The sequence below is a fragment of the Doryrhamphus excisus genome, chromosome 10 (genome assembly GCF_030265055.1).
Source record: "Doryrhamphus excisus isolate RoL2022-K1 chromosome 10, RoL_Dexc_1.0, whole genome shotgun sequence".
Classification (NCBI taxonomy): Eukaryota; Metazoa; Chordata; class Actinopteri; order Syngnathiformes; family Syngnathidae; genus Doryrhamphus; species Doryrhamphus excisus.
The window spans coordinates 7096017-7109297 of NC_080475.1; the positions used below are offsets into that span (position 1 = coordinate 7096017).

Consider the following 13281-nt stretch of genomic DNA (forward strand, 5'->3'; position numbering starts at 1 on the left):
TGTTCACGTAAAACAGCAAAAGATAATGGACACCAGTAAACCAGTCTTTTGTACAAATGTTTAAGGTATTTTAAAATATGTTTTCCTTTACAATTTACATGTAATTGTGATTCAAACAAGAAAAACAACGAAAAAAATGAGAGGAAGCTCGCATGTTTTGTTGTATTTCTTGACTATATGTGTTGTATTGTTGGGTACATGAACTGCACACGCAATTGATGCTCTGCACAAATCAACTTCCTAACGGGTAAATCAAGTACCCCACCCCTGCAGGCGAGAGGTAAACGATCGGACACCTGGAGCGTGATGTGCTGTAATGGCGCCCTCTCGTGGCCAAACACCGCTGTTACACCGCTGTGGCTGGCCAAGCTGGGCAGAGCTTTATTGTAAAACAGACTTTTCATTGTCGTGTCATCATGAAGGATGCACAATACATTGTTAAAATTGATAAAAAAAGAAAAACAATTATGTCAAAAGTAGCAAAGTGTTCTGTTACTAAACACACACATTTACACCCTCTAAGAGCCTCTATTAAGTAAAACATGTTCTGTACAGTTTGAAGGCACTTGTGGCAGCCACAATGTTTGATACATAGAAACACACACGCATACATACTAATGGAATTAGGTTTAAAAACACATACATACTACATGCATCTTCTATTCAAATGGAATTAGGTTTAAAAACACATACATCCTACATGCATCTGCTATTCAAATGGAATTAGGTTTAAAAACACATCCATACTACATGCATCTTCTATTCAAATGGAATTAGGTTTAAAAACATACAACAAATGGTTTGTACAATCTTAATATTTAGCTTTTTTTTGGGGGGGGGGGGGGTTACCAAGTTACAGCGGTCCATTACACCACGAGGCTCTCACGGCTGACGGCTCCGTTCTGGAAAAGGACAACACAAAGGAGAGTGAGCGAGGACTCTCCCGTCCAATCAGAGCTCAGTTGGTCCTGCCGCCACTCACCTTGCGCAGGTTGCTTTTCTTCGACGACGTCACGCTCTCGTCGTCGCTGTACGGCGGCGGCAGAGGCTGCAGGTGGCTGCTGGGTCCGGAGGGGGGGTTGAGAGGCAGGGGTGGGGGTCCGCGCGGTGCCCTGCTCGCCTCCTCGCTGCCCAGCCGGTCGCGGCTGCGCGCCCTCTGCTGCTCGCCCAGCCTCTTCCTCTCCATGGCCTCCCGCAGGAAGCTGTCGTCGTAGTCGTCTCGCCTGTCGCGTCCGCCGCCAGGCCGGCGGTCCCTCTCCAGGTCCATCAGGTCGTCGCGGCTGCGGCTCCGCCTTCCTGGCAGGGCGCCGTATCCTCCCTCTCCTCCTCTTCGCCGATCGTCAGGGGAATAGTCACGGCGTCGGCGCTCGTCAAAGTCTCGGCCGTAGCCGGCGCGGCCGCTGCTACTCCACTCGTCATCCGAGCTAAGGGGGCAGGGCATGCAAGTCCATGATTTCTACACAGAGACCACTTCCACACGCAAAGAGCAACGACTCACCCTCGCCTTCCTCTGGGCTCGTCTGGGCGGCGGTGAGGCGGGTAGTCGTCACGGCCATAGCGGCGTCCGATGTCGTCCAGGTTGTCCATGGAGCGGGCGCGCACGCGGTCCCCCATGTAACCCCGGCGCGGGGGGTCGTCGCGGCGGTGGACGTGCTGCGACACGCTGCTGATGGTGCTCATGGCCTCGTCCTCGTCGAAGACGGTGGCCAGCGGCGGCGGCTGGGAGCGAGGGCCACGGCCTCGCGCGTCCGCGCTGTCGTGCAGCGACGTCACCTCGCTCACGTTGTCCACTGGGAGGAGCAACACGCAGCATGGAAACTTTCAATGTCAGGGTTCGCCAACGGTGACCAGCTAAGCATGGCTCTTTAACGACTACAGCGTGACCACTGGAGTTGAGGGTTGGGGTCCCCAAGCGGACCAGCCCCTGCATGATTAGGGGACCTACCCCCACAGGACAATAACTGATGAAGCCAGCTATGGGAGACTCAGGTGTGGACTGAATGGCATCTACAGACTCAATCATTCAAGTCACTCACAGCGGTTGTAGTTGGCAGGTCTGGCTGGGTCCAGGTTGGCCAGTTCCCGCTCCATGTAGTAGATAGCACGCGTGGCGTTTCCATCGGGGTCCACCTGGATGCGATATCCGCTCCGAGCTGGCCACAAACACAACAACAGACCGTAAGACCAAAGCTAAAGGAGAACCATGGCATATTAGTCAGTGTGGAAGTGGTACATTAATGGCTGCTTATTTTGGCCTTCTTCCCCACAGGGTTTCAAACCGATTCTTCTCTTTCGAATAAGAACAAGAACAAGACACCTCCCCAAACACTTATTGCTGATCATGTTGACTATATTACGTAATAGGAGAGTAAAGGTGATGGCTCCAATATTTTAGGTGTTTTATGCTGCAACTATGAAAATATTGTGTTTATTAATATTGAATCGTACTTTGAGAAAAAGGACTTCTGCCAGTCGGATGCTGAAATGTGAAAAATCCCTGAACCAGATCCATCCTATTGCTTCCAGTGTACAAATAGTCTCATTCCATTCACTTACTGTGGTCGCCGCCACCGCCGCCGCCATCTTGGTCGTGCAGCAGAGGCACCTGCGAGCCCTGACCCACTGCACGCAGACACACACACAGACACACACACGTGTCATATTTAACACACACTACTTTTCCATGCAGATCACGTGTTGTTTCCCCCCACCAGAGCTGGCGCCGTCGTATTGGCGACCATAACCGTCGTGGGGGGGCGGGACTCCCACTCCGTTAGGCAGAGGAAGAAGTGGCATGGCGGGCTGGTTCACGAGCTGGCCAGCGTACGCCGGCTGGGCGTACATGCTGGGGGCGTAGAGGGTGGAGGCGTACTGATTGGCTACGCCTTTCTTCACAGCTTTGCCCGCTTCGTAGACTGCGGGACGAGAGAAACACAATCAGAATAGATTTCATGACGACAGGGTGTTGGCATTATGGGATGTTTTGGAATTGGATCTGAAGATGTTTGCGATGACGTAGCATGGTACTTACGTGCCCTTGGGCAGCAGCATCGGTCGGGGCAGCAGGGGCAGCTGACGTAGCAGCAGCACGTGTGAGGACAACACTGGCACCAGCAGATGCCAATCAGCAGCAGCAGCAACAGGAAGCCCAGCACCACCACAACCACCAGCAGCCAATCTGAAGAGAGGGGAGACCATGTGACGTTAGCGTGGGGCTCTCGGCAGGTCCCAGAAGAAGTGGATGGAAAACAGGAAGTGCAGCAGGTGAGAGTGCAGACCTCCATCAAGTCTCGTGTCCAGCAGGGGTCGCTACTGTCTTCCAGTAAGACGCCCACTTTGTATTTCTTTAAACAAACAAAGCTTGTTTTTGTCACCAACCATCCACCAACCTAACTCCCAGATGTCTACGGTCCAACCCAGATCAACAACTCCTTTTGTCAAACCGGTCCAGCTCGTTTGTGCGAGGCGCCGCATGACGGCTCGGCTAAAGCCAGGAACCAAAAGACAACAAGGACAGGAGGCTGTGGTTCAACAGACAGGCAACCGAGATGATGGACAGGTGTCATAAGGACATGACCTGATGACCTAATGACCTGATGGAGATGTGTGTGAGGGGCAGACATGAAGGAAGTGGAGAAGTGAAGATTTTGAGGCATCATCCACAGGCACCGTCTCAGACTTTTTAGCCTTTTGGTCCATGTCAGATTTTAGCTTACGTCCTTTAAATCCACGTCCACATCCTTTACGTCCACCAGAGGGAGCCAGAGCAGCCCAGCACAGAGGGAGGCTGACGACATTGCAATCAATATCTTGCTTAGATGCATTATGGAAAAAAGTTTTAAATATTTTGTTTTTTTAAACTCGTATTGGTACTTGTTTGTATATTTCTGAGGTATTATAGGTGTTGAGTTGATGTGTGATGAGTCAAGTGTTGACAGGTGACTGTTACACTAAGTAATAGCCTCCTATGATTACTAATGGGTTGACAAGCTAGATGGCTCGTGATTGGCTCCTCGCAATAAAAGCGGCAATATTCCAACCATCAGTAGTAGTCGTTCTAAAGCAAAGGCTAGAAGTTGGCCGCAGCGCTGTCTAAGTTGAATGTAGCGGCAATGTAGCCCAAGAGGATATTGTAACGGCACGGTTGTTTTCTCTGAACCACATCGAGAAGTAAAAAGTTAAAAACCCGCGCTTGGACCTTGTCGTCCAGCTGCCGACTGAGACCGAGCGTCCAAACACACCCCAACTCATCCACTCAAAGCTAAGAGGGCATGTACTACCTTCCATAACCAGTAAGTCAATGCCAGGCAGCAGGTCAGTAGCATTTGACTTTCTCTCTGTGAAGGAAAGATAAAGGCACAATTACTCCATAATGTGCGCTATTGCCTCGTCACGTCAGCTCCACAACATTAAAGGACTTTCTACAAGGAGTAAGATGCGTCTCGACACTTTTGTCCATACGGTGTGCTTGCGTGGGAGTGGGAGGAGCAAGAGAAAGAGGAGGCAAAGCAAAGAGGAAGGCCAGGAACAGGAAAAAGGACAGTGTTTACCCAAAACTATGAGCTCGGTGTAGTCCTCTCCGTTGCCGGTGAGGTCCTGGGAAGAGACGATGGAGCACACGTAGACGCCGCTGTCGCCCCACGCCGTCTGGGCGATGTTCAGGTCGGCGTCTGAAATAAAGCACGCCACCAGACGCTGACTGCACTCGCTTAGCACATGCGTGTATATCCGTGTTTACCAGTGTGGGTCCCAGGTACGAAATCTCACACACTGACTTGACTCACTGTTTATGACGCTGATCTTGCGCCCCTGGTACTCGGTGCCCAGAGTGACGGCGTTGCCCTGCTTGGACGCCACGATGCGCACCGTGCGCTGGCTGTCGGCGCACTCGATGTTGGGATCGTAGTTGGGGTTGTTCTGCGACAGGATGCTGTCGGCGCTGCTGGGGTTGAGCGCCGCCTGGACCGGGTCTCGGCAGTACGACTTGTAGCGCCACGTGACCACGGGGGGCTGCGTGGCGCTGGTCTGGAAGTTGCAGGTGAGGGTGACGGGCTGGAAGAGGATCACCACGTACCTCTTGACAGGAGAGCTGACCACCACGGCCACGGCCGAGTCTGGAAGGACAGCAGGGTTACGTAATGAGTTTCGTCTTGATGACAAACATCACGTCTTCACAGTATCGCTGAGAGCCCGCCATGAGTCAGCCGCCATGTCGGAGATGAGTCACTCAGATTCATGGCTTCACTGCTTAGCACGTCCTCGGGTTACGAACGAATTCCGTTCCTACTTGTGATGCAAGTTGAGTTTTACTCGTAACGAAACCAAATTGAAAGTCAAATCAACACCCGAGTCAGCTGCGTCGTTAGCAGTGAGCGGCGGCAATATGGCCGTGCCGCTGTCGACCGGAGCGGAGGATACGTGGTATCTTTGCCACCAAAAGACGCTTGGGAGACGTTATGGAGGCTCAAGTTCAAAGGTTGACCAAAGGGAACCACAGTGACATGACCTTCAGAGTAGTGACGTGATTACACGTTACTCCGTGTACCTATTTTTCCGCCATTCTCTTTCATATAATATTTCACAGTGTTGCATATTGGTCATTTATGGGGCATGTGTAACCACAAAATACATTTTTATGCTGGCCCTCTGGGGCCCCCAGGCCGCACTTGGGAACCTCCATCCATCCATCCATCTTCTTCCACTGTATCTTCTAACCTCGAACCCTAACCTCTATATTCAGCTACATATCAAAATGGTCATGAATTCTCAGGAGGTATGGTATTAAAGTATGAAAAATGTCCATGTAAGAAGATGATGTTATATTTACAAAGCTACGATTGGACAAGGCTAATTGCTAATTGAACTAAATCCAATAGAAAGCTAGCTTGGTGTTTTCCGTTGATTTAATTCCTTAAATTCCTTCTTATTTTCATGAGTTGTACAAAGAAATAGATGATTGGTTTGTTGACGTTCATGGAGGACAGTGGAATTATGGAACCTTCTACAGAAACCATGATTACGTTCTACATTTACTCTAATTCGCAAACTTCTATTCCAAGTTTGTGAGTTTTCAGCACACATTGGACAGACTGTCATATCCCTAAAACAGTCCAAACCGCGCTGAGTACGATGAAAAAGAGTGCGATTGAAAGAGAAAACAGGAATTTTACAGACAGTAGAATGGCGGACGAGCGAGGCGGAAGAGGACCCACCCTGACCCTGGTGACGGCGAAGGCGAGGCCTTTCTTCTTACCTGTTGCCAGAATGGCGGCGATCATTAACGTCCAAAACATCTTACATCCAGGTCTTCTGTCGTTTCTCAATGAAAACACGTCAACAACACAACTTCAGGGTGAATTTAGCATAGTATTTCCCTCAGCCAGGTAGCGTCGACTCCATTTTGTTGACGCCCCAAGTTTCGGCAAAAGGGGGAAGTACCTGAACGCCTCGAGCCCGCTGCAGGTGAATGCTCGGACATGCCCGGGGTGGCACACGGCATTTTCATGTCCTTTATTCGACAGGTTGGGTCTAATTTAACAACGCTTACGAAATTATACGAAGAATACAGCTTTAAAAGGACAAATTATTTTCTTTTCTGCGACACAGTGTTCCATTTAGTGACTTAAATAGACAGAAACCTAACTTGACGCCCCCTGCTGTGTCAAACAAGGTGGTATGACCCGATTCTATCAAGGTTAGCAAAACATTCTTTGTTAATGTTCAACTTCTTCTGTAGTTTGTCGGACATTCTTTCGGTTCTTTTGCCAAGCGAATGGTCGACATGGCGATAGATAGATCCCCAACATGATACATTTGGACATTTATTTTCATTTAGGCGAATGTTTGCCGCTGAGCAGGTGCAGGGGCGTAGATGAGAGATTGGAAGATCCAAACATCGACAGGGCCGATATCAAACGTCATAGTGTTAGAAGGGGTTGTTTATTTTCACAAATACCTGTGTCTTTGTTGGCGGGGGGGCAGTATTTCTTTACTTCTTTGCACTTTACTTAACTTTGCTTGGAGGAAAGTATGCCGTAAAAGAGAATAAGGGAGTCATTTATTGCTGTATTCATATACATTAGACTATATTATTATAATATTATTGGAATAAAGTCAGAATATTACAAAAATAAAGCATACAAAGGTTACAGTCTTTAGGTAGAAAGCTGACATTTGAAAAATGAAAGAAAAATGCAAAAATGGGTGAAAAAATTGTAGAGTGACATTGATCTGAATAATAATAATAATAATAAATAGTTTTTCACCGACACGAGAATGCTGAGATGAAGTATACATACAATGTTGCATATATAGATGTAGTATATATATGTAGTATACATACAGTACATACAGTAACTTTCATATTTCCTCACCTTTGGGCACGCCTGATTCAGACCCCGCCCCGCGTCCTTCCCGCTGATGTGATTGGCCCGAGTGCTCGGCGACCTCCAGTCAGGCTGGGGCACGCCCGCCTGCTTCGCTGAAGGCCACGAGGGGGCGTGGCAAAAGGTGTGAAAAGCCAGCAAACTATGTGCCATCCTGTTCAGACCTGACGCATCCGCTCTTCCTCCGCATCCTGCACGGTAAGAAAGCGCAACAACATGGAAGGTTTATGCAGCGGGCCTCCCTTCTTTTCCCTTCCTTTCCCTTCCCTGAGCTTCCCTTCCTTTCCCTTCAACGGCCTTCGTTTGGAATGATAGGAAAATGGTGTTAGTTGAAATGGAGGATGTGTCTGTTACGCTACACTGGATGTAGTAGTCTGACCAGTTTGTCTGCCTGTAAACATCACGCTGGGGCAGCTGGATGGCCACCGCTATGCACTCACACACACACCATACATACTTACATACATACTTACATACACGCTGTACTTACATGCATGGAATTTAACAAGATGGCAGCAGCAAAGGCAAAAGAACGAGCGGAGATCCTAGCAATATGAAATACTGCAATAGAAATATGATGGTACTGTCCGTGTCCCCCTTCAGCCCCCCTTGGAACACCATGGCGTACTCCACCGGCACGCTGGCGCAAGGCTGCTTCGGGAAGGTCTACCGTGAGAAGTACCGGGACACCTGGGCCGCCATCAAGAAGGTCCCGCAGCATCTGATCAGCAGGAAGGACCTGGAGAGGGAGTGTGAGGTGTACAAGTAAGTCATATCTTCATCCTGGCATGGAGGCTCCTCATATCTTCATCCGATGGCGTGGAGGACACGGTGGCAGAGCGCTCAGGCAAACGCCATCTCATCATGTCGTGTCTTCAATCCGCAGCAAAGCTGACCACCCCAACATCGTCAAGCTGCTCGGCAACATCAACCTCAAAGACGGGAAATGGATCATTCCGCTGGAGTTCGTCTTCGGAGAGGACCTGGAGACCACCATCTTCAAGGCGGCCAAGTCCAAAGTACAGGTATCGGCAGCGTGGCGTCCCATCAGACGCTTCCACGCATCCATGCAGGCCTGGTAGGAAGCCCCTCCATCCACACCCGAACCTTCTCGTTGCTTCTGCAGCTCACGCCTGCTAACAGAGGCAAGATCATCGTGGGCATGTGTGAGGGTCTGCTGCACCTCCACTCCAAAGACATCGTCCATCAAGACCTCAAACCCGAGAACATCATGGTGAGTGGCGCCTGCTGGAGGGAAGACTTAAAGGGTCTTAACACTTAACCACCTTCCAAATAGACTTTTTAAACATGATTAGAGCCCTCTGGACATGAAATAGCACCCCTATAGTCACTTTTACACTCCTGCTACCCAATATAGTAGACATAAGCAGAGAAAATAAGACATATATACATGTATACAATATAGAAAACCTGTTCACCACCTTCCAAATAGACTTTTTAAACATGATTAGAGCCCTCTAGACATGAAATAACAGCCCTATAGTAACATTTACACTCCTACTACCCAATATAGTAGACATACGCAGCAAACATAAGACATTTACAATATAGAAAACCTGTTAAGCACCTACTAAATAGACTTTTTAGCATGATTAGAGCCCTCTAGACATGAAATAACACCCCTATGGTCACCTTTACACTCCTGCTACCCAATATAGTAGACATAAGCAGAGAAAATAAGACATATATACATGTATACAATATAGAAAACCTGTTTAGCACCTTCTAAATAGACTTTTTAAGCATGATTAGAGCCCTCTAGACATGAAATAACACCCCTATAGTCACCTTTACACTCCTACTACCCAATATAGTTTTCATAAGCAGAGAAAATAAGACATATATACATGTATACAATATAGAAAACCTGTTAAGCACCTTCTAAATAGACTTTTTAAGCATGATTAGAGCCCTCTAGACATGAAATAACACCCCTATAGTCACCTTTACACTCCTACTACCCAATATAGTAGACATAAGCAGCAAACATAAGACATTTACAATATAGAAAACCTGTTAAGCACCTACTAAATAGACTTTTTAGCACAATTAGAGACCTCTAGACATGAAATAACAGCCCTATGTAGCATCTGCCATGTTCTTCCGTCTCCAGGTGGAACACAACACAAACCGAGCCGTCATCATCGACCTGGGCCTGGCCAAGTTCTTCCGCAGCGGCCTCAACTCGGCCGTGGACATGGGCAACGAGGCCTACTCGGCCCCCGAGGTGCTGCAGAGGCGCAGCCAGCGCGACCAGCGCTCCGACGTGTGGGCCATGGGTAAGATCATCGCCGAGCTGTGCGCTCGCGTGCGCCTGCACACCCCCAGCGTGTGCCCCGCCAAGGTCAGGGAGGTCATGCGCGAGCAGCCCTACTGCCAGGCCGTGTGCCGCATGGTGGAGAGCAACCCCGCCCTCAGGGCCTCCATGCTGGGCGTCATCACGGACATGAGGAGCGCCGCCGCGGGCGTGGCCCGCCTCAACTCGCCTTCGCCTCACGTTCCCGGGAGGAACCGCTCGGCATCGCCGGCTCCCAGGGGAGCATCCCCGTTCGACAAAGATCTGTCACCGGCGAGACGGGGAGCGTCCCCCTTTCAAAGAGAGAACCGGGGCCCCTCCCCGCTGGCATGGGAGCGCACCCCAAGACCAGAGCTGAAAGTGGGCCACCACCGAGCCAGACACTTCCGCTCCCTGTCCCCGCACAGGACGGAGGTCCACAACAAGAACCACCAAGCTCCGGTCCCAGCCGGTGCCCTGGACCTGAGCAAGGACATGCTGAAGATGGGCCTGTACCGGGACGCCGCCCGGGACCTGCCCTGCAACCTGCCCGCCACCGGCCGCGTGCTGGTGCGCCGCTTCGAGGAGAAGAACGGCGCGGTGGAGACGTGGGAGCAGAAGGAGGTGGTGACGCGGGACGGGAAGATCGTCAAGTACAACGACGTCACCTTTAACAGCTCATAATGGCGGCGGGCCGAGTCCGCGCCGCACGGAGCCTCGGGCGCTTCGGGCAAATATTAGCGTTGTTTTAGCATGAGCGGCTTCAAAAACTGTTTGGGTATTCCAAACGCTTTCTCGCGCCTTCCAGACCACAAGATGGCCTCCGAGGGAGTCCACGCCTGAGCCAACCTGCCAGGATGGGACAATTCCAGACGTTCCTGTTTTCCATGCTAATGTTGACAGGGGTACCACCTGGAAGTGGTTGCTATGCGACTACGGCCATTTTGACATGCCTGCTCCCCCTGCCGGTTTGGTGTGGGGGTTCCAACGTGGGACCTGTTCCCTTTTTGGGTCATCACGGGTCTGCACTAGGGCCCGGCCTTATGGACCAAAACTCATATACCCATATATTTAGGTTATTTAGTATACTATGTAATATACCGTATAATATACCATGTAATAAACCATATAATATACTGTATAATTTACCATATAATATACTGTATAATATACCATATACGTAATATACTGTATAGTATACCATATAATACACCATATAATAAACCATATAATATACCATATAATACACCATATAATAAACCATATAGTATACCATATAATATACCATATAGTATTCCATATAATATACTGTATAGTATATCATATAATATACCATATAATATACTGTATAGTATATCATATAATATACCATATAATAGACCTATAGTATTCCATATAATATACCATATAATATACCGTATAGTATACCATACAATATGCCGTATATTCTATTCTCTGCCAACGGAGGTCTGCTGGAGGACAAACAAAGCTCCTCACGCCTTTGCACGGCGACACCGCCACCTCGTGGCCTGTTATAGATACTGCAGGAATCTGGTCTACGTTTCCGGTTCTCGGGTCATCATTCTTGTCGGAAAGGATTTTATTCCTGCTTGTTCTGCAGTAGTTTCATTGTGCAAATAAGCGTGTGCTTTTATTTTGGCGACACATATCGTGACGTCATTTCCCGTCTTCTCGGTTTGTTAGCGTCTATCTCGTCTGTGTGAGTCCGTGACGAAAACGGAACTTCACCTAACCGCACTCGTGAGCGTCCCAGCGTTAGCCCTCACGTGTAGGTCACGTGATCATCATCACACTCATTACGTTGATGACCACTTTTACCGCTAGAGGGCTCCAGAGACAACATCAATAATAAATTGACTATTTTCCTAGTTGTGGGAAAAAACTTGTGTACAATCTTCTAAATACGGGTTTTGACATTATTACAGCCCTTATGAATATATGAATATATGAAATACTACTCATAGAGTCGCCTTTACATTTATACTAGCCAATCTAGTAGATAAAATCAGAGGAAATGAGACATATTAGACATATTAGACATAAGACTCACACGCCCCTGTAGTAGTAGTAGACAGAATAAGAGTAAATAAGCCACGTAAGGCCTAAATAAAACTCCTACTCCTGCAGTGTCACGGTAATTGGGCTCCCCGGGGAACCTTAGTGGAGAATCGAATGACTCACCGAACACTGACCCCTAGTGGCCGATGTAGAACACAGCACTATCATCCCCAATTCCAATGCTAGTACTTCTTCTGCCTCGTATAGTATTTGATCTCAAAGAACTGTTGCTTTGAAGCCTAAAGGTCATTCAAGGTCATTAAAGGCAACCTTTTTATGGCAGAAGAAAAACAAGCGTGAGATGGAATCTTTGCAATAGTCTGTTTATTACTCAATTTAAGGCCACTCAATGTCATCACACCCACCCACGAAGGCAGACCCCAGCTAGCCAACAGCAGCCGGTCCAGTAGCTAGCTGGTCCGGTCCAGTAGCTAGCTGGTCCGGTCCAGTAGCTAGCTGGTCCGGTCCAGTAGCTAGCTGGTCCGGTCCAGTAGCTAGCTGGTCTGGACCAGTAGCTAGCTGGTCCGGTCCAGTAGCTAGCTGGTCCGGACCAGTAGCTAGCTGGTCCGGTCCAGTCCAGTACTAAACCTGCAGTATCACAAGGCGTGTGGACAAATGATCAGAATAATAAAACCAAACACCAACTTAATGATCCAGCATAAAGAAAAAAAAGCACTTTGTCTTTGCTGCAAACATGCATACATGATCATGTAGATGTAGGGTACATAGATGTACATAGATGTACTGTATGTATGTAGATGTAGGGTACATAGATGTACATAGATGTACTGTATGTATGTAGATGTATGGTACATAGATGTACATAGATGTACTGTATGTATGTAGATGTATGGTACATAGATGTACATAGATGTACTGTATGTATGTAGATGTAGGGTACATAGATGTACATAGATGTACTGTATGTATGTAGATGTAGGGTACATAGATGTACATAGATGTACTGTATGTATGTAGATGTAGGGTACATAGATGTACACAGATGTACAGTATGTATGTAGATGTAGGGTACGTAGATGTAGGATATGTAGATGTAGGGTGTGTAGATGTAGGGTACATAGATGTACAGTATGTATGTAGATGTAGGGTGTGTAGATGTAGGATATGTAGATGTAGGGTGTGTAGATGTAGGATATGTAGATGTAGGGTGTGTAGATGTAGGGTACATAGATGTACAGTATGTATATAGATGTAGGGTGTGTAGATGTAGGGTACATAGATGTACAGTATGTATGTAGATGTAGGGTACGTAGATGTAGGATATGTAGATGTAGGGTGTGTAGATGTAGGGTACATAGATGTACAGTATGTATGTAGATGTAGGGTGTGTAGATGTAGGATATGTAGATGTAGGGTGTGTGATGTAGGATATGTAGATGTAGGGTGTGTAGATGTAGGGTACATAGATGTACAGTATGTATGTAGATGTAGGGTGTGTAGATGTAGGATATGTAGATGTAGGGTACATAGATGTACATAGATGTACAGTATGTATGTAGA

The 13281-nt window shown here is 48.1% G+C and overlaps 2 protein-coding genes across 3 annotated transcripts; one reads left to right on the forward strand and one right to left on the reverse strand.

The window, feature by feature from the left end:
• Positions 1-307: 307 nt before the first annotated feature.
• lsr (lipolysis stimulated lipoprotein receptor) lies at positions 308-6455 on the reverse strand. 2 transcript variants are annotated; one of them, XM_058083684.1, is made up of 11 exons: positions 6254-6455; positions 4785-5114; positions 4551-4670; positions 4281-4337; positions 3032-3178; positions 2712-2915; positions 2557-2622; positions 2037-2153; positions 1499-1790; positions 983-1424; positions 308-902 (listed from the first exon to the last, which is right to left on the reverse strand). In XM_058083684.1, the coding sequence occupies exons 1-11, from the start codon at positions 6291-6293 to the stop codon at positions 867-869; spliced, it is 1851 nt and encodes a 616-aa protein (XP_057939667.1). In that variant the 5' UTR covers positions 6294-6455; the 3' UTR covers positions 308-866. The 2 variants fall into 2 exon arrangements, with proteins under 2 accessions (XP_057939667.1, XP_057939668.1); XM_058083685.1 differs by lacking the exon at positions 4281-4337 and having other exon boundaries at positions 6254-6454.
• Positions 6456-6722: 267 nt separating this feature from the next.
• On the forward strand, positions 6723-10939 carry zmp:0000000881 (uncharacterized). Its single transcript, XM_058083689.1, has 5 exons — positions 6723-7583; positions 7989-8150; positions 8272-8410; positions 8512-8619; positions 9520-10939. Exons 2-5 carry the CDS (start codon positions 8005-8007, stop codon positions 10363-10365), a joined length of 1239 nt encoding a protein of 412 aa, XP_057939672.1. The 5' UTR covers positions 6723-7583; positions 7989-8004; the 3' UTR covers positions 10366-10939.
• Positions 10940-13281: the final 2342 nt, after the last annotated feature.